The sequence below is a fragment of the Enhydra lutris genome, unplaced genomic scaffold (assembly GCF_002288905.1).
Source record: "Enhydra lutris kenyoni isolate GAN:26980312 unplaced genomic scaffold, ASM228890v2 scaffoldscaffold4, whole genome shotgun sequence".
Lineage (NCBI taxonomy): Eukaryota > Metazoa > Chordata > Mammalia > Carnivora > Mustelidae > Enhydra > Enhydra lutris.
In genome coordinates, this window is record NW_019154088.1 from 20,445,421 (window position 1) to 20,469,903 (window position 24,483).

General features: G+C 43.5%; 1 protein-coding gene across 1 annotated transcript in view; it reads right to left on the reverse strand.

Annotated features, from left to right (window-relative positions):
- Positions 1–2,201: 2,201 nt before the first annotated feature.
- LOC111140668 (one cut homeobox 1) overlaps positions 2,202–24,483 on the reverse strand; it is a 36,840-nt gene continuing 14,558 nt past the window's right edge. The window contains exon 2 of the mRNA XM_022492876.1: positions 2,202–2,926. Coding sequence (XP_022348584.1) covers positions 2,634–2,926 — 293 coding nt within the window. The 3' untranslated portion in view covers positions 2,202–2,633. The remainder of the gene's footprint in view (positions 2,927–24,483) is intronic.

Genomic DNA, 24,483 nt, shown 5'->3' on the forward strand with positions numbered 1-24,483 from the left:
TTATGATGGGAATATTAGAAATGTAGCAATATTCTTTGAGGCTGTGTCTACACAGTACCAAAATAATTGGTCAAAAATGTAAAATGCAATTAGATTAATCTGAAGGGGTAATATAGCAAAAACAAAACAAAAAAACATGGTGTTCTAATTCAACTTTTGTTTTTCCTGGGGTGCTGAATTTGGTAAGATTGTGCGTAGACACAGCTTGAGTTTCCCTGCATTTAAAATTCTCGTGTTTTAAATAAATAAGGCTTTCCTCCCTCCTAAATTATAATTATATAGCTGTACTCCTGGCCCCCTCCATTCCGGAGAGAGACAAAAAGTTAATCATTTTTCTCCTTTTGGTTTATGTCATTGACAAGATTATATGTTAAGCAAATCTCTAGGGGAGGCCGTTGAAATGGTCTCTTTTAATAGCTGAAGTGTAATTGTGCCATGTTTGGAAGGGAAAATTTTAAGCTGGAATTTGGTATGAGATTAAAACCAATACTAAGACAAAATGTGTCAAGGCAAATGCGCTGTTTCATTAAAGGAGAAGCACGTGTTGGCTTGCTTTTCTCATTCTATAGCAGATATGAAGGACAGCCAGATGGCTTGTAGGTATAGCTTCATCTCTCCAGGTGTCTCTCTCTTCTAGACCTAGACAAGATGCTCAGATTTGACCTTAGGGAGTTAGGTTTTTGTGTCAAGATGGTTCAAATTTTTTTTCTTTAACATTTTAATGACTCTCAATCAACAACTTGTTGTGGAGATTACATTTCATTTTATATTTCTAACTAGGTGTGGTAATTAACCAAGAGCACCCAATTCTTTACCTAATAGTACAAAGGGATCTTCTGCTATGAAAAGTTACAATTCATTGGCATTCAGAGAGAATTTTTCTGGGAAGCAAGTGATTCACTTGGGTACTACTACTACAACTGTGTCAACTTTTTTTCTTCCCCCTTGATTTCTCCAGCTGCGGTTAAGTGATTCGGAAAAATAGAAATTGAAAATTTTATATTTAGAAGCTCAGGTGTAGGGTTCTATCTGTCTCCGTTAGAGAGTGAAATCCATGTCATAAAATTTCCAGCTTAATGCAGTAGCAAGAAAGAATGTAGTACACTTTGGAGGCTATGCTTAGTGAAATAAATAGCTTTGTGCCTAGACAACCTAAAGTCTACCACTAGAACTCTGGTGTTTTCTACGCTGTTCCACCATTTCTCAGTTGGCTCTGCTATTTCTAGTGATGTCCAAGTCACACAATATCTGTGATTGCAATGAAATCAATTTGGCTACAAATGCTGGAGAGTTCTTTTTAATAATAATGTTGGTCTGCTCACTTTGTGGGTTTGCAGAGTATTTTAAAAAGGTATTTGGTGTCAAATGCATAAAGCAACTTTAAGTCAAATTAACCTAAGTATGATATCCTTTATTCAGTGGTCTTTTACTAAAAAAGCATTACTTAGAACAAATTTTCTAATTTAATTACTTGCTCTGCTAAACTTAGTATTCTAATTTACAAATGGGGTCCTACTATGGAAGAATCCCCAGGTTTTCTCAGCTATAAATAGATTATTGCATCATGTCTATGTGTCTACTTAAGTGTCATTTACGGATCCCGCAAGGGAGTGTGCCATCTGGCTGTACCTGTCCACTACACTGACCTCTCTCTTATGATATTAATTGCTTCCCTGAAGCTACATTCTTTCTTGCCAGTTCTGAAAACTAATATTTCAAATGTGTCAAGAGTCATAAATAATAGTCATGATCCTATGTGGCATGTGTATTACAGCTAGATCAGTTCATACGTATAACTTTACATAGTATCTTGTGTAAAAATAGCTTTGGTTATTAAAATCATTGCAATAAAATACCTGCACTATAATATTAAGTGTGTTCTTTGGTACCTAGGTGATTTTTTTTTTTTAATGGATGGACTCTTGTTTCATTTCTTAAAAAATATCTGAACATTCCTTAACAAACAAAGAGAATGCACTGGTTTAGGTGTCATTCAAATTTTCTTTGCTGGGTTTGAATCTGCATTTAGGTTGTGGGCCTGGCAGGTTCAAACGCTAGGCTAGATGAGCGAAATCACACTCCTATCCAATGAACTCAGACAACCCCACACTATGTTGGTTGCACCCCTATAGCACAACCCTTCCTGAAGACCAGCCCTGCCTAAGTCCCTAACCACTGGTGGTGTGTGCATGTGTGTATGTGTGTGTGTGTATGTGTGTATGCACTCACGTACCCACACACAGTACTGAGACACCATACACCTTCGAGGCATGGTGGAACAGATGAGAAAGTCTGGTCTTAAGAGAGGTCCACTCAATGGCTCAAAATCACTATGCTCCAAACCACGAACAGCCAAGCACAGCGAGAATGATCATGGATTGAAGGTGTGAGATCCAGTGGTGCTTTCCGGCTCATGGTTTTTCTTGCCAAGTCGTTGCCCCGCTGAAGTGTGTGTCTCCGAACAAAGTCAGAATGCAGGTGAGCTAAGTCTTTGGTTTCTTTGGACTATAAATAACACTTTTTTTTTCTTCAAATATTTCTAAGTATAAACCTGCTATCTTGAGGTCCTGGTCTTTTAAAAATTTTTTTTTATTTAAAGCTTTTCCACCGAGGTTTAGTTTGTGGTTATTCCTTCATGCTTTGGTACAAGTGCTTGATGAAGAAGATGAGTTGCCTGAATTGGAGCTGCCCTCGTCCTGCCACTTGTCCAGACTCCTCCTCCTCGCGTTCATGAAGAAATTGCTGACGGTGCTCAGCTCCAACCCCAGCTGCTGGGAAATAGTGATTTGCAATTCTTTGGATGGGCGCTTATTTTCCTTGAATATTGCATGTAGAGTTCGACGCTGGACATCTGTGAAGACCAACCTGGGCTTTTTGGGTGTGTTGCCTCTATCCTTCCCATGTTCTTGTTCTTTCCTTTTGCATGCTGCAAAAAAATCACAGTGGATGTTAGAACAAATTGCCCAGGAGATTCAAGAGTAGAAAGGCAGAGCCAGTAACATTTGTTTGCCATTCCTCACGGACCACTTTGTGGTTGCCAAGCTCTAATATTAGTACCATGGTGGGATGAGAAGCAAGCGTGATATAAGGATGGAGAATTTGGAGATGGGGTTCTGAGAGTCTTGGATGTGGGTCCTGGCTTTGTAAGCATCTGCTCTTTGTCCGTCGTGAGTGGTAAACCAATGAACTCCACCTTGGCCTCAGATACTTCGTCTGCAGAAGATAGTGTTCTGGCAAAACAAACTTGCTGCTTGAATTTTTATATCACCTTCTGCAAAATGGTTATAAGAATAATGGGCCACCTGGGTGGCTCAGTTGGTTAAGTTTCTGCTTTCAGCTCAGGTCATGGTCCTAGCATCAGGCTCCTTGTTCAGCAAGAAGCCTGCTTCTCCCTCTGCCTGCCGCTCCCCCTGCTTGTGCTCTCTCTGTCTCTGACAAAAAATAAAAAATAAATAAAAATTAAAAAAAAATTAAAAAAACCCTTCCTTGCTGGGTTGTGGTAAGGATGTATGAAATAGTGCATGCAAAATTGATGTTAACTGAAATGCTTTACTCATGCAAAATCTTATTAGCCAGAAGTGGCTGTACCCTTCGAAGGGTTTATAGTCTGCTCCTGGTAGACTACTAAGAGCCTAAGAGTCTGAAAACAATATAAAAAGGAATTGCATTTGTTCTCCTTCTGATCATTTTTGTCTCGCAGGCAACTCCATATGTAAGGAAACTGTAGATAGCATGCTGTCATACCCATCAAACAGTCTCCAATGTTAGGGAGTGTACACTTGGGGCTTGGAGACCAGAGACCACTCCCAATTCCCCCATCAATCAATCTCTATGGCCATCCCGAAATAACCATATAATCTATGTAAAAATGATGCTCCGGTTATGCTAATGCAACTTAAGACAAAGCGCCTGTGTCCTGACTCCAATCAGATTGCTGTCTTTCATCATCCTACATAGGCACTGTGGAGCAGCCAGTACTATCTTCGTTTCTGGCTGGCTATACTCTGACGTGAGCTCCAGTCACAGTGAGAGGCAGATGGGGCATCTTCCTGGTTGAGGTAGAGACTGTTACTCTTCCATCTATCTTCCACCCTCCCTCTTCCTCCCACTCTTTCTTCCTTCTTTCCTCTCTCCCTCTTTCTTCCCCCCTCCTTCCCTTCCCTTCTTCCTCTCTCTCACCCTTCCCCATCTCCCCCTTCCTTCCTTCCCTTCCTTTCTTGGCCTGAGTGATACAACAGCCTTTATTGTAGTAGTAACACTGAAACAGATGTTCTATTCTGGATCAGGACTACCCCTACCTTGCCCCACCCTACCCCTTGGTCCTCATCAATGTGGAACTTTGGAGAGGAGGGGCAGAATCCCTAAAGAGAGCTGGAGAGGGGCAAGTGGGTATGGTGAATGCAGGGGTCACCTGGAACCAAAGGTTCAGCAGGGTCAATATACTTGAATCCTCTGTCCTGATGGGGGCTGGGAATACTTGCATCCTGGGTTCAAGATTTGACAATGCCCTGACCTGCGTTCAAAGCTGGGGTGGGGTGTGAAAAAGCCTTAGTCCAGGGTTCAAGAGAATGCCTTGGTCCCAGATCCCAGCTTTGGGGCTGAGCATGGGAAATGGATAGGTCCCAGGTTAGGGGTGGGGGAATATCCCTGGGTCCAGAGTTTGAGGTTGACCCTGGATGCTCTGATCTCCAAGCCCCAAGTTCAGGACTGGGCTAGAGTCTGGTCCCTTATGTAATGGGGGTCAGGTAGGAGGGATATCCTCTGCTCCACCTCCAGCCTCTTTGTATTCCAGGTTCTCAGTGTCTTACTAGATGGTGGTTCATTGGCTCTGTGTAGATGCAGTCTCTGTGCTCTCCTCACCTAGCCGTGCTCTCCTTCGGGCCCCTATCTTTCATTCTTAATTGTTCCTGGATTTTAGAATTTCCCTAGGGCCTTAGCTCAGCAGTCAGATCAGCTGAAAAGCTAATGAAAGAAGGCTGAAGAAGACTCCAGTCTTCGGGGGTGCCTGGGTGGCTCAGTGGTTAAAGCCTCTGCCTTCAGCTCAGGTCATGATCTCAGGGTCCTGGGATCGAGTCCCGCATCGGGCTCTCTGCTCAGCAGGGAGCCTGCCTCCTCCTGTCTCTCTCTGCCTGCCTCTCTGCCTAGTTGTGATCTGTCAAATAAAAAAAAAAAAAAAAAAATCTTTAAAAAAAAAAAAAAAGACTCCAGTCTTTGGAGTCCAATCTAGGGGTCTCTAATTTTTTTTAACAATGTGCTACTTAGTAAAAAAATGTTTTTAGTGTATACTTCTTAACATTATTTATTTATAAATTAAATATATGTGCTACTCTACTACTATATGATATACATTACAAAATATAAAAATTTTGAAAAGAGAAAAATAAAAACAGACACAGAAATTCTCTTCTACAGATGAATTCCTTTGCCTAGGCCCTAGCATGCATTTACCCCAACCAAAGTACCACTGGTCCAATTCCAGGGAACTATGAGGGCAAGAATTTCAGAATGGACACGAAGGGAAAGCTCAGTTGTAAAAGAGAGATCTTGAGGCCAGTCATGCCATATGGTACCTTTTATAACAAATCCTGTAGGTCACTGGCTATCTCCCTTTTCAACATGAGAGACAGCATCAACATAATGGGAAGTATTGTACTACATGCTCAATCCCTCAGAGCATTGAGCTACCTGTACAGAACCAGCTGAATTTCCCCGAACAGCATCCCTGCCTCTCACTGGGGACTGAGAGCCCTCAGTGGGCAACTAGATTAAGTCTCTGAAAGAACAGCTGACTAGATGGAAGGCACCTCTAGTTAGTTTGAATTAGCCCATGTAGACCAGCTTTATACAATACTGATGTACATGGCTGATGGATTCATTCGTTCATCTTCACAAGTGAATGACACAGGCTTTGCTCTAAAGGAAGTCAGTCTAATTATCACAGAAGTAAATGACTCTATCTATATAAAGAATATACAGGATTATTACTCCTGCTTGAGGATATTAAAGAAGGCATCATAGAAGAGGGGGTGCTTACATGGGGCCTGAAAGGATGAGTAGGAGTTTACTAATGAGAGACATGGGACAAACTCACGCCCAGCATGGGGAGCAGTGCTCATGAAGGATTGATAAATGTTAGTAGACAAAGATCACAACTGAATTATCTTGTTGGTAAGGAGCATTACTGACAGATTTTGAGAAAGGGTAGAGTATGATTAAATTTGGGTCTAGAAAAACCCCTCTGGTGGTGTTGTGGGGATAAAATGGAAAGCAGTAAGATTAGGCACAAGGATGCTGTTACCATCCCAATTCCCTCAGGAGTAAGGCACTCATTCCTCCACCTGCTGCAAGAGTTGGTGGTTGGTGGCCCTCAGCTGAGGGCCATTCTGGGAATTGCCCTGGGGGTGGGGTGGGAGGCTGCCTATATCCAGTGGCAGGTGAGGGGAGTAGGGGAATGCACCCCTCCCCAACCTCTTGCATCATGTTGGGACAATTCTGAGGTATCACCCAGTTCTATAGCACCCCACAGAATTGGTTGAGCTTATTCTGGCCACTATCAAAGTTCAACTTCTTCAGCCTGGTCTTTCATCCTCTACTCCCTCAAAAGGGACTATTCTCCATAGCTCTCTCAGATACTCTGGCTACATGCAAGTCTCAGAAACCCAGAGTCTGTTTCCCAGAAAATCTGACCTAAGAAAACCAGCATAGTGAGGACCCCAAATTAGACAATGACAGTTGGGGGTGGAATATGGGGACCAAATTCAAGAGCTCCTTAGAAGATAGAATCAGGAGGACTTAATGACAACTTGGCTGAGAGGGTAGAATTCTGAACAAGTCCCAGGTTTCTGATTGGAAGATGGTAATGAGGCCATCAGGGAATGCAGATGGAGAAAAGAATTTTATGAGGGCAGTAATCACTTCTATGTGGGAGAAATTGCATTTGAAGTGCTTGTTGGACATTCTGTTAAAGATCTCCAATAGGTGGTTGTCCAGCAGACAGCACAATATATGGGCCCTGGAGCTCTTGAGTTAGGGGGAAGGGAAGTCTGGGCTAGGACTATAGACTGGGAAGTCATTAGAGCTCTAGATGGTAAATTACACAATATACTTATGGAAATGTAAGTAATTGAGCATCAGGTGCAGACTGAACTTATTTATTATTCAAAAGACAGAGCTAAGGGAAATCACCAAGAGATATCTGTTTTCCACCTAACCAGGCTGTATATTGGAATCACTTCAGTCTGGTCCTTGGCATTTAGCAGGACTGAGTGGGCTATAGCTACTTCCAAACCAGCATTTCCCAAATGGTGTCAGAGGAATGATACTGTCTCCAATGGGTTCCTGGAAAAGATGGTTTGCAGGTCAAGTACTTTTGTCAAAACCTACTATACACATAGCTTCTTCTTCAAAATTCACAATATGTGTTAGCACATATAATTATGTTTCCCAAATATTATTTAGCCCTAGAACTGTGTTTAGTAGGAGCTTTCTATTAATGTCTCATGAAATACTAATATTGGGGAAATGCAGTTTGGAAGTTTTTGCCCCGAGATCTCAACAGATGTTCTTACACATGTCACAACGTCAGAGCCTGGGAATTGAGATTCTCCAGCAGCAGGGAGCCTGGCTGACTCACTTCGTATTTCTAGGGCATCCTAGCATAGTGCCTGGCTATAAGGGGAGCTCATTACCTGGTGGTGACTATAGAGAGGTGGGTGTGACTCAGTACCTGGGGTCTATCTGGAGGCAGCTCTGTGCAGACGTTGGAGTTGCTGAGGAAGAATACAGAGCTATCAGTAGGATGAAGAGTAGATTAGAGCTTGTTGAAGGTCACTGGGTGACCATAACAAAGAGGTTAGGAGGAACAACCCACAGCTTACACAGAATGACAGTGGTTAGAACTGTCAAGAGAATATGAACGAGAGCAATGCTTTGGAATTTCCATGGGATACATTTCAGGGTTGAGATTACCCATTAGAAGGCAGGGGACCACCCACCGGAGGTCATGAGAGCCCACGTAGTGTGCAAGGTGGAAAGCAGGAGTAGGGCAGTGGAGTGAGGCATCACATGAGGTACCACTGCTCATGGAACAACACTGCCTGTGTTTTATGTCAAAGTTATACATTCTGTTTAGGTGTACAGTTACCATTACAAATAGAGGAAAATTTATCATACAATGAGAAAACAGGAAAGAGGATTTTTATTGTTTGTGAAAGGTAGGGTTGAAAAAGATGACGACCTGTCATGAGTCACCTTTATGAAGGTAGACCAGAGATATATTTGCAATATGCAGTGGCAGAGTGTAGTGGGTGGTCTCGGACACGATACTTTGATCTTCTTCTCTGTGGGCAAGGTCACCCACAGTGAGTGCTAAGGAAGAGGTAGAAATAGGCATGGGAGATGGTAAAAGGCAGCTAGGACTTTGTGTACCAAGAGAATAAAGATTGTAAAGAATTATTATTTATTTTTAAAAGGAAGCACATGAGGAGATGGGTAAAGGACAAAGGCTTTCATTTTAGGCATGCCTGGGACCCGTGCTTTGAGCGTAGCTGGCAAGACTGAGCCAACTGTATTTCCAGAAATATGAATTCTGCAGGATATTGAAAGGTATTGCATGAACAATGAGTTTTGAGGTCAGTTTGGGAAATGCTGAGTTAATTAATGATGAAACTGCAGGACTTCTCAGAGCCTTTAATATGTTAAGGTGCTCTGATACTAACACGGTCTCCCAAATTTAATATACTAATGTGTACTGATACTTATGGGGTCTCCCAAACTTCTTTGATTAAGGAGCTCTCTTCAGGGAATTTCTCTCAGGAATGGCGTTGCTTAGAATAGTGTTTCTCAAAATGTGGTTGGCAGACCCATGCTGGTCTGTGAACTGTTAACTGACCTGCAGTAAGATCAGTACAGAAAATTGTGAATAAGCAATTAGAAATGTTTATGGCAGTGTGATACTGCTGTAATAATCAAGTGTGTGATTATTGTTCTAATAATACATTTTTTACTGCATTATCAAAACTATTGTTCTGGGGTGCCTGGTGGCTCAGTCAGTTGAGCCTCTGACTCTTGGTTTTGGCTCTGGTCATGATCTTGGGGTCATGAGTTCCTGTTGAGATCAAGCCCCCATTGGGCTCCGCACTCAGTGTGGAATCTGCTTGTCCCTCTCCTTCTGCTCCTTCCCCCACTTGTGTTCTTTCTCTAAAATAAGTAAATAAATAAAATCTTCTTTTTTTCTAAATTAAAAAAAAAAGATTTTATTTATTTATTTGACAGAGAGAGAGAGAGAAAGAGAGGGAACACAAGCAGGAGGAGTAGGAGTGGGAGAAGCAGTCTCCCCACTAAGCAGAGAGCCTGATACAGGAGTCAATCCCAGGATGCTAGGATCATGATTTGAGCTGAAGGCAGATGCTTAAGGACTGAGCCACCCAGGTGCCTAATAAATAAAATCTTTTAAAAAAAACCCTACTCTTCCAGGACAGATGAAAATTAGAAACAAACAGCTAGTCCTTTTGTACCTAGGGTTTAAGAAACTCCTAGAACATACTTTATAAAACATGGCATACAGTAACATCCAAGAATCAGCTGTCAGCCAAGGATTCCTTCATCAGCTTGTACCCATTTTCCTGATTTAATGACACAAAGGACTTTACAACATCTAAAATGCTGATAGAGTTAGGCAAAAGTCTGCCAAGACTTGGTCTAGGAACATGTGGGTACAGACATATTGGCCTGGGGGACATTTATAAAGCCAGATAGATTGATAAGACAACTTTATAGATGAACCTGGGCTAAGGACACAGCTCAAGTCCCAGCTCTGTGGCCCCTGATAGATGTGTGATCTTGGGCAAGTCCCCCACTTTATTTGAGCCTTAGTTCATCCAGCCGCAAAATAGAGGACAATGGCCTTCTTTCATCACAGGATTATAATAAGCATTAAGAAGATAATATCTGTCGGCTCCTGGGTGGCTCAATTGGTTAAGCGTCTACCTTCAGCTCAGGTCATGATCCCAGAGTCCTGGGATTGAGCCCCATGTCGGTCTCCCTGCTCACTGGGGAGTCTGCTTCTCCCTCTGCCCACTGTGTTCTCTCTCTCATATCTCTCTCTCTAAAATAAATAAAATCTTAAAAAAAAGAAAAATAAAAAGAAGAAGATCATATATATTGAAGTGATTATTAAAACTATAAGCCCTTAAGGGAATATTCCAGATGTTGGCAAATTAATTTTTTTACTCCTTCCCCCCTTCTTTGATCACAGTGCAAGTATAGACACTGGATTCGCAGAGTAGGCTGGAATAATCTTTGCTCTGACTCTAGCCTGTAGCATGAACTTGGACACATCGTTTGACCTTTCTTTCTGCCTTCTTTAAATGAGCAGACTGTGTTTCAAGGCCCCTATGGATGCAAAAGTCCTGTGAGTCAATGAATAACACACAGTTGCAGTGTCCCTCCTGGTTTCCAAAGTCTATGATCACCTCAAAAAACTTCCAACATAACCTTACTCTCATTTAGAATATATAGCTTTGATGTTGACTTTCTTTTTTTTTTTTTTTGGCATTTTTTAAGGATCTTATTTCTTTATTTGAGACAGAGAGATCAGAGAGAGAGAGAGGCAGAGGGAGAAGCAGACTCCCTGCCGAGCCAAGAGCCTGATGTGGGACTCGATCCCAGAACACCAGGATCATGACCTGAGCTGAAGGCAGACACTTAACCAGTTGAGCCACCCAAGTGCCTCCATGTTGGCTTCCCTTTTCTCCCACATTATGGCATCTCAAAACGGGTGAGTAATGGCTCTGCAGGAATCAGCCAGCGCCGCCAATAATCCTGATCCCGATCACCATCTGAATGAAGGTGATACACATAAAATTACATTCCTCATAGTTGCTTCAGCTTCTAAAGTTCAGGAGCTCTGGAGATTAAAGCGTTTACAACAACCAGTACTGCAGACGCTGAGAACAGTTAAGCATTTGCCCACCTAGGATTCTGAGCCATTAAACAATTGTAGTTTATATTTTTACTGAGTTGCTACTTTTTCATTACAATTGTAGGGAGATTTATTTAACTTGCTTCCTGACTTTCTGGATCATTTGTCCTAGAGTTGGCTGCTTCACATAAAATGGAAATGTGGAGGAGAGTAAGGCTGTCTTCTTGGGGGCAGTGAAGCTGGATATGTTTCACTGTGTGCTTGCTGAGAGTACACCGTGGGTCTGGGAGACTCAGAGTGTACTCGATATTCCCAGTCTATGAGTGAGGAAGGCTTTGTAAAAAGCACTGCACTGGTCATCAGAGGTTTTGGGTTATGGTTCCTACTCTGTCATTGATTAGTTGAATGACTGGGTTAAATCCCTTAACTAAGCCATACCCAGGTTCCTTTAGTGTATATGTATAATGAAGAAACTGGACTAAATAGCTTATAGTCTCTTCAAGGTGTAGCCGTATGACTTGATGTGCATAAATAGATTTCCACATCATTCCAGGAAGTGGCAGGCAGTACAGACCCTGTTCAGGACTACTGGTTTCTACGTCATTCGTGGGCACCTGGACAAGTGTGAAGGTTGGACTATTTACTTTATTGAACAGCTGGGCAATCCTTCCAGGACACACCCCATCTTGTAAAAAATTTATTTATTTATTTAAAGATTTTATTTATCTATTTGACAGACAGAGATCACAAGTAGGCAGGCAGAGAGAGAGGGGAAGCAGGCTCCCTGTTGAGCAGAGAGCCCGATTCGGGGCTCGATCCCAGGACCTGGGATCATGAACTGAGCCGAAGGCAGAGGCTTTAACCCACTGAGCCACGCAGGGGCCCCAGGACACGCCCATCTTTTGTCAGACTGTCCAAAGACCACTACTACCCCCATCTCACTCCTAGGGGATGGTTGGGGGGGGATTAGAGAGAGAAGATCTTTGGGGCAGGGCACCTTTCAATGAAGTAGGAAGGGGAAAAATACCTGTGTGTACAGTAGACCATATTATTAGGTAGGAACAGAAAACTGGACTCCATAAATTATGTTATTCTTAGACATAATTTGTAAAGATCTTTTAGAAAATTCTAGCTTAACTTCCTTGCCCTAAGAAGGACTATGGAGACTATGTGATTTTGGGGGGGGGGGGACTAGAGGATGCATATGTAGACAAGTGAAAATCAGGGAAACGGGCTCACTTCTAGGCAGCCATACTATCTGATAGAATAAGACAGTTTTGGGGCCAAATGAAGGGTAAAACTTGTGTGTATCACTCGAGAGGCATTACTGAATCCAGCAACTGCTCTGTGAAAACCACATTTAATGGGCTGAAGGAAATTTAGGGACATATCCTGTGGGGTGGGCAAGTCTGGGCCTTGATGTCTGGAGGGAGAACCCCAGAGAGGCAGGGTAAAATGACTGAGGGATCCAGGGAAGAACCAGACCTGGGCGATTCAAATCAGATTCATCTGGTGGTATGAACGTAATGGATTGAGAGAGGACTGTATGCCTACAGCTTCCCCCTTCACAGGTGGCTTGTGCCCTCTGAGTCCCCATGCTACGGTCAAGTATTTTCTCCCTCCAAACAACTGCCTGAGTGTCTGCCTCAACATGATTTCAGGGGAGATGGTTCAGAAAGAAGTAAAGGGGAAAGCTGAGATTTCCAGAGCGCCATGAAACTGTGGCATTTTAAATAGGGCCAGCTAGAGACCAAGTGTCTTCACCCTACAGGCCAGTCCTGGTGGGACACCTGGGTGGCTCAGTCAGTTAAATGTCTGCCTTTGGCTCAGGTCATGATCTCAGGGTTGTGGGATCAAGCCCTATCTCGGGCTCCCTGCTCAGCGAGGAGCCTGCTTCTCTGTCCCTCTGCCCCTCCCCCTGCTCGTTCTCTTTTCAAATAAATAAAATCTTGGGTGGGGGGGAAAGGCCAATGCTGGTGCTGAAGTCTTCTTGAGTTGGTAAGCCGGTGATGTCCCACGTCATTCAGGGAAGGTCCAGCCTGGATTGGGAGGAAGAGAGTCCAGGCAGCTGCTCTCAGGTCCTCTACTGCTCCAATGCCTTCAAGGTCAGGTGGGGTGCACTGGTAACATAAAGGCACACCCTAAAATCCTACCCAGATTCCTGATGGGCTTGCCAGAGATCCTGCACACTCTGCTCAGGGTAGCTCGCTTCAGGAGTAGGGAAGAAAGGATAAAAGGCAGTTGGGCCAGAATAGGTAAATCCACAGGGACAGAGAACAGGTTGGTGGTTACCTATGACTGAGTGGGCAGTGGGAGGAAATGCCAGTGACTCCTCATGGGTATATGGTTTCTTTTGGGATGAGGTGATGAAACGGTTCTAAAATTGGTTGTGGTGCTAGGTGCACAGCCCTGTGAGTCTACTAAAACCACTGAATGATACACTTTAAATGGGGGAATTGTATAGGAGGTAAATTATATCTTAATAAAATTGTTTACTGAAGAAGTCGCTGGGCACGCCCTGTGATCGCTCAGTCTGCCACTGAGAAGAAACCTCTTCTAAACTGTGCCAAGGAAAAGCAGGGGTTGGCTGGTCATGTCTACTGAGCCCCCAAAGACCCTCTCTTGACAGCTGAAGCTTCTTTTCTTTTCTTTTTTTCTTAAAAAAAGATTTTATTTATTTGAGAGAGAGCATAGGAGGGAGGAGCAGAGGGAGAGGGAGTAGCAGACTCCCCACTGAGCAGGGAGTTCCATCACAAGACCCTAGATCATGACCTTAGCCAAAGGCAGATACTTAACTGACGGAGCCACCCAGGGGCCCCAAAGCTGCCTTTCGAAACAAACTCTATGTGGAGGAGCAAGAATGCAAATAAAACACATTTCAGTAAAAAAGAGAGTGGTTGAGAGAGACGTAAAAAGCAAGACGGTGGCGGTGACCATGGCAGGCTCCTGAGCCCATTCTACAGGCCAACACCCGCACTGTGGGGGTCAGACAGCTAGTGAGTGTGTTGCAACAGTTTACGGATACTAGCTGGGACTCTGGGAGTGCTGGGTCCATGTCACCTGCTTTGCCTTGTGTCATTTTGCTACACTGTGGTTTATCGACCAGGCCCCCAGTTGTTTCTGGAAGGAGGCAGTTGCTGAGTGGCAGCTTTAGAGGGCCCAGCAGAACACACAATGTACCATTTGAACAATAACTCCAGTGAGTTCCCCGTGATACGGTCAAGGGCAGCCTCTGCATGGGGAGTGCACCCCTGCACAGATTGTCTGGAAACCTCGAAGCCCAGGAGAGGGAGGTGGAGCGAGTACGACCTGCTGGCCACAAGCTAGCTTCGTGCACGTCTGTGAGTTTGTGGGTAGCCAGAGCCCCCGTGGAGACTCTCCTGGGCATGCATGGGGCAGGCCTGCTAGAAACCTGCCAACAAACATTCCCAGCCAGAAATGATCCCTACAACTCACCCCTGTATCTTGCTCTACAGCGCTTAAAGCATCCCCCCTGAACCTTCCTATGGGATCTCCACAAAACTCAGGTGAGGTAGAAATGGGTATTCCTTCTTTCTCTGTAGATGAAGAAACGATGTCAGAGAGGTTAGGTGACTTGCCTATGGGTATACAGCTGATTGGGTGGGGACCTCCAACCCACTGTGCCTGGAGGCAGATGTCAGCAAAGTGGACACACATTCATGAAAACTTCCCCAAAATGGTTAAATGGGCAGGAGCAGTGGAGGGAAGGGAGCCCAGGGAACCTTCAGCCACAGTGAGCAGGACAGGAACAAGGGCCAGTGGGCAGCAGGCTTTTTGTCAGCCGTGATTCTCTGTGGCTGAAAGGGTTACAAGAGACTATCTAGGAGAGTGGGCACATGGAAATTGAACCGGAGAGAGTTCGGGCAGTGTGGGGACAGCACACACCCCCACTGGGCTGGGAGAGGGAAGCTAGTTCCAGTAGGGATACCAAGGAGCAGGAGATAGCTATCTCATGGGGATGTGTGCTTGGAGAGGAAGCTACACAAAACTGAGCTGATCAAGTGGCAAAAGAAAGACAGGAGCAGCTAAAGCTGGGAGAGTGTGCTCCATCAAATTCTGGTGGGAAAAGTCACCCAAACCCTTCACTACCCTGCCTTGTGGGTTTGTTCAATAGAGCCATCCAGGACAGAGACCTGCCTTCCCATGCATCTGCTGCCCGGACTCCTTCTGGAGTCAGCATATAAAATATTGCCATCAACCTCTCTTCTCTAATGCCTGTACGAGAAGGAGCTCAACAGTCTGTAGCCCAAGAGGTAAGGCTGTTGGACTTTATGATCCAGAGGGCAGAGGCTGCCTGTGCTTGGGAGGGCTGGAACAGGAGCGGTTGAAACGTGTAGCTGCTTCCCCTGTGCTATGCTCCATATGCCTATCACCTTACAGAGCCTCTCAACAAGTATGGGAGCTAGATATGACTGTTACCTCTAGTTTGCAGATGGGCAGCCTGAGGTTCCAAGGTCCAGGACCTGGCCCAGTGTCACCCTGACCGTAAATGGTGGACCTGGGATGATACCCTGGGGAAGACCTGCTGATGGTTCTGGAGGAGATGACAAGGGTGGCCCAGGTATTCCTTGGGCACAAACCAGAGGGACACCAGAGAATCCTACCGGATTTTATTCTCTGTGACCCTAGACTGTCTTAGTTCTTCTCCCCACAAACTTTGTCTTCTCTCATTTGTTCTGCGTTCCTTCTCATACAGGCTGAACTTGGGCTAGAATGGTGAGCTGAGAATCCTCATTGAATGAATACATTTTCCTATCCCTAGGATACTTGCATTGTCCTCTCGCTGGCCATTCGCACTCACGCACACACATTTTCCTGAGCACAAGCTCAAGCTTTTTGAGGCTCATGGGAAGAAACACCCACTACCGGAACCACCCTTCCATGAAGCTCTTTCCCTGCACTGCAGCTTCAAAGGAACCAGTGGGAAGAGACGCCACTGCCTTGTACCTGCTTGTTCAGTTAGTAACAAAAGGTAATGTGGCTCTTTTCTGAAAGCCTGGCACAGAAATTCTGATTTTTAAATTGCTAAATTTCTCTTAATGCCTGATCCTTTGGAGTTTTATCATATCAGTATCCCTCATCTTAAAGAGCCCCTCAATAATTTAGACCCCAGTAATTGGAAGTGTGATATTGATTTTGATGTTGCTTCATCAAAAAATCAAAACAGGGGTGCCTGGGTGGCTCAGTGGGTTAAGCCTCTGCCTTCAGCTCAGGTCATGATCTCAGGGTCCTGGGATCGAGCCCTGCATCGGGCTCTCTGCTCAGTGGGGAGCCTGCTTCACTTCCTCTCTCTCTCTGCCTGCCTCTCTGCCTACTTGTGATCTCTGTCAAATAAATAAATAAAATCTTTAAAAAAAAAATAAAAACAAATGGTAGACCTGATGAATTACATGCTTTTGATGTGTTATTACCTCATTTGGGCCTACTGTGTATTGCAAGTCTTAGTTTGTTGATCCTATTTCTTGAATTAGTAGCCATGTATAATACTTTATAATATTTGTAGCAATTGAAAATTGTAAAATAGAATTCCTTTATTTTATTTTTTAAAAGGTTTTATTTATTTATTTGACAGAGAGAGAGAGAGAGAACACAAGGAGGCCAAGAGGCAGGCAGAGAGAGTTGGGGGTAAGCAGCCTGATGTGGGCCTCGATCCCAGGACCCTGAGATCATGACCTGAGCCAAAGGCAGAGGCTTAACCCACTGAGCCACCCAGGCGCCCTAAATAGAATTCCTTTAAAAATAACGTACAATTTTGACTTTTTACAAAGTTATCAGATATTTTCCATAATTAATTTCAAATTTCAAATTAGTGGTTTTCCTTATTTGCATTTCTGGAAGGTTGTCCATAGAGTCGAACTGTAAATGCTATTCTCCCAATGGCATGTATAATCAGTCTCACAATGGCCTCTCAAGAGCCTGAAACGAAAGCTGCTGGTGGCTATTCTGCAACTGCTTTTCCCATCTTACTACCTACTACTGCCTGCCACCACCCCTGCTGAGCCGCACTGCTCAGAAGTCAGTCCTAGATCCACCATGAATTTTCACACCTCTATTTCTTTCGCTCAAGTTGTTCCCTCACCCAGAATGTCCTTCCTTGTCTTTCTTTTCTTTTTTTTTAAATATTTCCTTATTTATTTATTTGACAGAGAGAGAGAGAGCACAAAGTAAGCAGATTGGCAGGCAGAGAGAGAGGGAGAAGCAGGCTCCCCACCGAGCAAGCACGGACCCCGCTGCAGAACTTGATTCCAGAACCCTGGGATCATGACCTAAGCCAAAGGCAGCCGCTTAACCAACTGAGCCACCCAGGCGCCTCTGTCTTTCTTTTCTATAGAAATTTTTCCCCGTGTGCTCAAAGCCCAGCTCAAATATCTCATTTTCTGGTAAGCCTTCTCTACCCCCTCTCCCATCCAAAGAGAACTGCTGTCTCCTATGATCAGACCACCTCCCCACCATATCCCCAGACAATTATTTACCTACTCCTCTCTCTCACTAGACCAAGAGTTCTGTAACAGTAGGCTGTGGACTATTTCTTTGGCATATTCAGCATCCTTGTTGGAAAAATAATTTGGATGTAGCCCCACAGAAAATGGATACACCCAAGACACAAGACTAAACTTTGAGTGTGTACAGAGAATGAAATTCCATGAGATTTCTTTAATCCTTTTCACGGGATAACTGTTTTGAAGCAGTTAAATGGTACTGTGGGGGATATTTCTGAATTGAAACTGTGAAGTCAGTGAAAGGGGGGTGCTGAGCCCCTGGTAAAGGAAACTGGTGCAGCCACGACTCCTATGGTTGAGATGGAAGGGGGTTTGGGGTTTGGGGAGGAGGCTGAAGTAACAGAGTGGAAAAGAAGATGCAGAGGGGCTGAATTTGGGCAGGGACACTGAAACAAGCTGGAGGCAGGGCAGTCAACCTCACCCAGATGAAGTACCTAGGTGGGGTCGCTGGGTTTCAGAGGACAGAAAGATGCTGTGTTTGTCCTTGCTAAGTCTGGGTGTTGACTGTCCATACACGCTCAGTCAAATACAGGGATGCTGTCAAATCAAGGGACACAAATCAAGGCTGGGTGAGAACAGAAAGGAACAGATTAAGGGCTGTGAGCTTTTCAGCACAGATGACACCTCCTCCATCTTGAGGGTACTGGTAACCATCCAATGCAGAGGGGGGCAGGGGAGGGGCAGATGTGGAGCTGCAGGCCACCCACCCCCTCTGGCAAGTGATGGTCCTTCACACTCGCCCACTCTGCCTCCTGATTATCCTCCTGGCACCAGGAAGAGAAAATAGAACTGGGGTGTTTATTTTCTTTTACTTTACACCTCCATACCCATGCTGTGACAGAAAAATCCCTATTAGTTTGCACTGGACCAGCTTCATGGCTGTTAGGGTTAGAATATGTTTCAAGCACCACTTTACCTAGGAATAGCCTGTTCTGTGTATATACACATACACATATCATAAACCCATGTTGCAAATTTCTGGCTATGCTTCTCAAACTTCAGCTTTAGAATCACTTCCAGAGCTTGTAAAAACACAGATTCCTGGGCTCCACCTCAGAGTTTCTGAATCAGTAGGACTTCTAACAGGTTCCCAAGTGATGCTGGGGCATAAGTATGGGGGAAGAATTGCAAATGAACCTTACCTAAAAATTTTTATAACAGGTTTATTTTATGGGTATGGGTGAAGCAATTTTGAAATTATTTTAGATATGAGATTGAATAAATGAGTAAGTATGGGTGGTGGAGAAAGAAAGAAAGAGAGAGATGTTACGGATGCCAGGATTCTTATTGTAGAGGAAAGGGGATACAAATACCGCAATAAAGTTAGACAAATGAACGAGTAGTGGGAGCAACAGAGGGAGAAGCAGGCTCCCTGCTGAGCAAGGAGCCCGATGCGGGACTGGATCCCAGGACCCTGGGATCATGACCAGAGCTGAAGGCAGACGCTTAACCAACTGAGCCACCCAGGAGCCCAGCAATAAAGTATTTTTAATTAAGGTATGCACCTTTCATAGACATAATGGTATTCCACACTTAATAGTGTAGTATAAACATAACTTTTATATGCACTGAAACCAAATAATTCATTTGACTCCCTTTATTGCTATATTTGTCTTATTGCAGTGGTCTGGATCTGAACCCACAATACCTCCAAGGTATGCCTGTACAAATATGGAATAGGAGAAGGCAAGAAAAAATTCAGAGGGTATAGTTTGCAACTGGATACAGAGGTATTCGTGTGAACTCATGATTTAAAAAATATGTGCACAAGCATATTTATGTATATATTATGTATGTATGAATATATATGTATATTTGTATGTATGTGTATAAATAAGTACACATATATTTCCTGGATTTTTCTGGGGGATCCCAAAACAAAGTCACCCTGGCAGCTACCCCTAGTGCCCAGGACTTCTTGGTCTCTAACAACATTCCCCACCATAATACATCAGGGCTCATTAAAGTGGCAGATTCAAGAGTTGGACAGAGCAGGTAACAGATGAGCTTGGTACATCTTATTATAACACCAGAAAGTTAAAAAAAAAAGAATGTCCCAAGAACACAGGAGCCAGATTAAAGGGTCCCCCACTGGTCAAATCTGGGATAATTTGAGCACTGAAGGTGAGTACAGTAATGAATTATAAAGCATTGGGGGAAAAAAAGTAATGTCTGAGTTTATACTGATAATAAGTAGAAGAATCAATGAGAGGGAAGGGAGCTCTTGCCAATGAAGAAAGCTGAGAGCTATCTGCTAAACCTGGCAGGACTGCTGGAGATGAAGACTCATTTTGAAACCATTGTGATAAAGACTAGATCAGGTAAGAATCAGTAGATTCTTTTTTTTTTTTTTTTTTTTTTTTTTTGTCAGAGAGAGAGGGAGAGAGAACAAGCACAGGCAGACAGAATGGCAGGCAGAGACAGAGGGAGAAGCAGGCTCCCCGCCAAGCAAGGAGCCCGATGTGGGACTCGATCCCAGGACGCTGGGATCATGACCTGAGCCAAAGGCAGCTGCTTAACCAACTGAGCCACCCAGGCGTCCCAAGAATCAGTAGATTCTTAATCTAAATCTAAATCCATGGGGAATTTTGAAAAGAAATAGTGTTTTGCAGCACCTTAAAGTATCTCCCCATAAACTGCTTATTAGTTGTAAGAAAGGGAAAAAAAAATACCAACCCACAATAGTGATTATACAGTGGAGAAACTTGGCAACAGCTTGACTGGGTGATCGACATGAACTCACCAGTCAAGGGAGGGACAGACAGACATTGGGCCTCTAGATGTGAACCTTGAGAAGGACACACCTCACCCATGCAGCTTTCTGGGTAAGAAAGCATCACCTCAATCCTTTCACAAGGAAACATCCATCAAACACAAAATGAGAGGGGCGCCTGGGTGGCTCAGTGGGTTAAAGCCTCTGCCTTCAGCTCGGGTCATGATCCCAGGGTCCTGGGATCGAGCCCCGCATCGGGCTCTCTGCTCAGCAGGGAGGCTGCTTCTTCCTCTCTCTCTGCCTGCCTCTCTGCCTACTTGAGATCTCTCTCTGTCAAATAAATAAATAAAATCTAAAGAAACCAAAACAAAACACAAAATGAGAAATATCTTTTTTTTAAAAAGTGGGGATTGGGGATATGTGGGTGGTTTTTGGTTAAGCATCTGCCTTCGGGTCAAGTCATATCCCAGGGTTCTTGGGATGGAGCCCCGAATCGGGCTGCCTGCTCAGCGGGAAGCCTGCTTCTCTCCCTTTGCCTGCTGATCCCCCCACTTGTGCGCGCGCTCTCTCTGGCAAATAAATAAAAATTTTTAAAAGTGGGGATCTGATTCACACACCTGTACCCCTGGGGCTAATAATACATTATATGTTAATAAAAAAATAAACAGTGGGGATCATATGCTGCCAACATGTCGGTATTATAAAAGATAAAGAAAGGCTGTGGCATTGTTTCAGATCAAAGAAGAAAGGAGATATGACAGCTCACCTCAGGACTAGATCCTGTCTTGGAGGAGAATAATGCTATATAGGACATTACTGGGTAAACTAATGAAAGTGAACTCTAGTTGCATAAGGGAATAGCCTTACTCCTGGAAATACAAAAAGGGACCAGATGGATGTAGCTTACCCTCAAATGGTCCATGAAAAAAATTTCTGTGTGTATGTGTATGTATATGAGAAAGAGACAGAGCAAGCATGAACACTTGACCATGTGTACATGTATGATAAAGCAAATGGGGTAAAACGCTAACAGCTGGTCAACCGGTCCTGTTAACAATTGGGAAAATGGTACACGGATGTTCTTTGGACTATTTTTTAAAAAAAACTTGAAATAGTTTCCAAAAAAAATTTTTTTAAATCAAGCTTTTGGATAATATTTAATGACACTGTTGGGCACCTGGGTGGCTCACTGGGTTAAGCCTCTGCCTTTGGCTCAGGTCTTGATCTCAGGGTCCTGGGATCAAGCCCCGCATCGGGCTCTCTGCTCAGAAGGGAGTACCTTCCCTTCCTCTCTCTCTGCCTGCCTCTCTGCCTATTTGTGATCTCTCTCTCTGTCAAATAAGTAAATAATAAAATTTAAAAAAATATTTAATGACACTGTCAATTGTAAATTCTCTGTGAGCTCAATTTTGTGAAAAATAAAAATTTCATGTATCTCTATCTTTGTACTTTTATTTATTTATTTAAAAGATTTTATTTATTTGGTGTGTCCACGAGAGAGAGAGAGAACGCACAAGCAGGAGGAGGGGCAGGAGAGGGGGAAGCAGACTCCCCGCTGAGCAGGGAGCCCAACGCAGGGCTCTATCCCAGGACCCTGGGATCACGACCCAAGTGGAAGGCAGACGCTTAACTGACTGAACCACCCAGACACTCCCCTATTTTGTTTTTTTTTTCTTTAAACGTCTTTATTTTAGAGAGGGATAGTGTGCGTGCGTGTGCGTGTGCGTGAGCAGCTGGGACAGGGAGGGAAAAGGGTGAGAGAAACTCAAGCAGGCTCCACCCTGAGTGCACAGCCCCACCTGGGGCTTGATCTTAAGATCCTGAGATCAGGACCTGAGCTGAAACCAAGAGTTAGGTGCTTAACCAACTGTATCACCAGGTGCCCCTATCTTTGTACTTTTATTTATTTTTTTTAAAAAAGATTTTTATTTATTTATTTGACAGACACAGATCACAGGTAGGCAGAGAGGCAGGCAGAGAGAGAGGAAGGGAAGCAGGCTCCCCGCTGAGCAGAGAGCCCGATGCGGGGCTGGATCCCAGGACCCTGGGATCATGACCTGAGCCGAAGGCAGAGGCTTAACCCACTGAGCCACCCAGGTTCCCCTCTTTGTACTTTTAAAAAGCTAGAAGGAAACAAGCCAGAAAATCACAGGTACCATCTCTGGTTTATGGAGTGGATAATTTGAGTTTGTTGTATTGTTTATAATGTTTCATATTTTCCAAAGCTTCTATATCTAGCATGTATTACTTTAATAACTAGAGAAAAATTATTTTTAAAGAAGTAAAACAAATAATCAGTCATGTTTTTTGTATAATGTTTCTGACTACTGTGTCATTCATTAGAGCAGAGGGAACTGTCTTTGTCCTTCTTTGTCTATCTCTTCTGTCCTGCAAATCACAAACATCTTGTCTATTCATATCTGCTAAATGAATGTATGCTGGTCATGAGCTATTTGGGAGGGAGAGGGATGACAGAATTATCAGGGATTTTTATTATCTCCATTATTCTTTTATGTATTTTCAAATGTTCTACCATAAATATAATAATACGGGATTTTTAATTTAAAAGTTATAAATTAGTAGTATGTATCATCCCATTGAGGAAAGATTAAAAGGATATTCACAAAAAGGGGGAGTTATCTCTGAGTGGGGGTTTTATGGGTAATTCTTGTCATCCTTTTCCTTGATTAACATTAATAGTTTATTTTTTAAAAGATTTTATTTTTTATTTGATAGAGAGGGAGAGAGAGAGCACAAACAGGGGGAGTGGCAGGCAGAATGAGAAGCAGGCTTCCCACTGAGCAGAGAGCCCAACTCAGGGCTCAATTCCAGGACCCTGGGATCACAACCTGAGCTGAAGGCAGACGCTTAACCGACTCAGCCACCCAGGTGCTCAAACATTAATACTTTACAAAGGAGTTTTGGTTTTTCGTTTTTTTTTTGAGATAACTGGAATAAAAAGCATAAGATACAGAGCGCCTGGGTGGCTCAGTCATGTCTGCCTTCAGCTCAAGTCATGATCCCAGGGTCCTGGGATTGAACGGCTTCAGGCTCCTGCTTACTGGGGAGTCTGCTCCTCCCTCTGACCCTCTTCCTGCTTGTGTTTGCTGTCTCTCTCAAATAAATAAATAACATAAAATCTTTTAAATAAAAATAAGACACAGAGTGATTGGACACAGTAGGAAGGCACCACATAGAAAAAACATATTTACTGGGGCGCCTGAGTGGCTCAGTAGGTTAAAGCGTCTGCCTTCGGCTCGGGTCATGATCCCAGGGTCCTGGGATCGAGCCCCACATCCAGCTCTCTGCTCAGCAGGGAGCCTGCTTCCTCCTCCTCCTCTCTCTTTCTCTCTCTCTGTCTGCCTCTCTGCCTACTTGTGATCTCTATTTGTCAAATAAATAAATAAAATCTTTTAAAAAAACATATTTACTAAAGCTATGTCAGGACAAATGCAGGATCTAAGAATATATATATATATATATATATATATATATATATATTTTCTTATATATATGTGTGTATGTGTGTATATACACATATATATAGTACAATAACTAACTCACTGAAAAAAAATTCATTGTGTTGAAGGTAGTGTTCTAAAATGATACAATAGTTGTATTTGGGTACTGTATTTTTTTTTTAAGATCTTTTATTTATTTGAGAGAGAGAGAGAGAGAGAGAGAAAGAAGTCAGCGGGAGAAGCAGACTCCCTGCCAAGCAGGGAGTCCCATGTGGGACTCGATCTTGGGACTCCAGGATCATGACCCAAGCCAAAGGCAGACTTTTAACCAACTGAGCCACCCAGGCGCCCAGGTATTCTATTATTTTAAAGTAGGGAGGCAAGGTGGTAGATCAGCTTAAATTTTGAACAACTTTCCTACATTAAGTTGTCTTTCATGAAAGATCTGGATTAAAGGAACCTCCACTGAAGCACCTGAGACCACATTCAACATACCCGGAAGGGTGGTCACCCTGTGCTACTCCTTAATTGCAATATTCAGATAATTTCATTGGGCTGCACCTTCCTGGGTATGTAAATACGTTTCTAGGAAAGCAACTGTCAGTAAACAGAGCAGAATAAAGGAAACAAGAAGCATGCACTCTTCTTCCTAGAAGTTCTTATTTGGAAAAAAAATACCTAAGAAACTGGTAACAAGGGTTGCCTCTAGAAAGAGGGGAACTGGGTACTGAGGAATAGATTATGAGGAGAACTTCTTTTTCTCTATCTACCGTTCTATGCTGTTTAACTTTTAAAACACGATGTGCACATAGCATATACTCAAAAATAAACATTAATTAAAAATAATTCTTAAAAAAAATGGGGCTC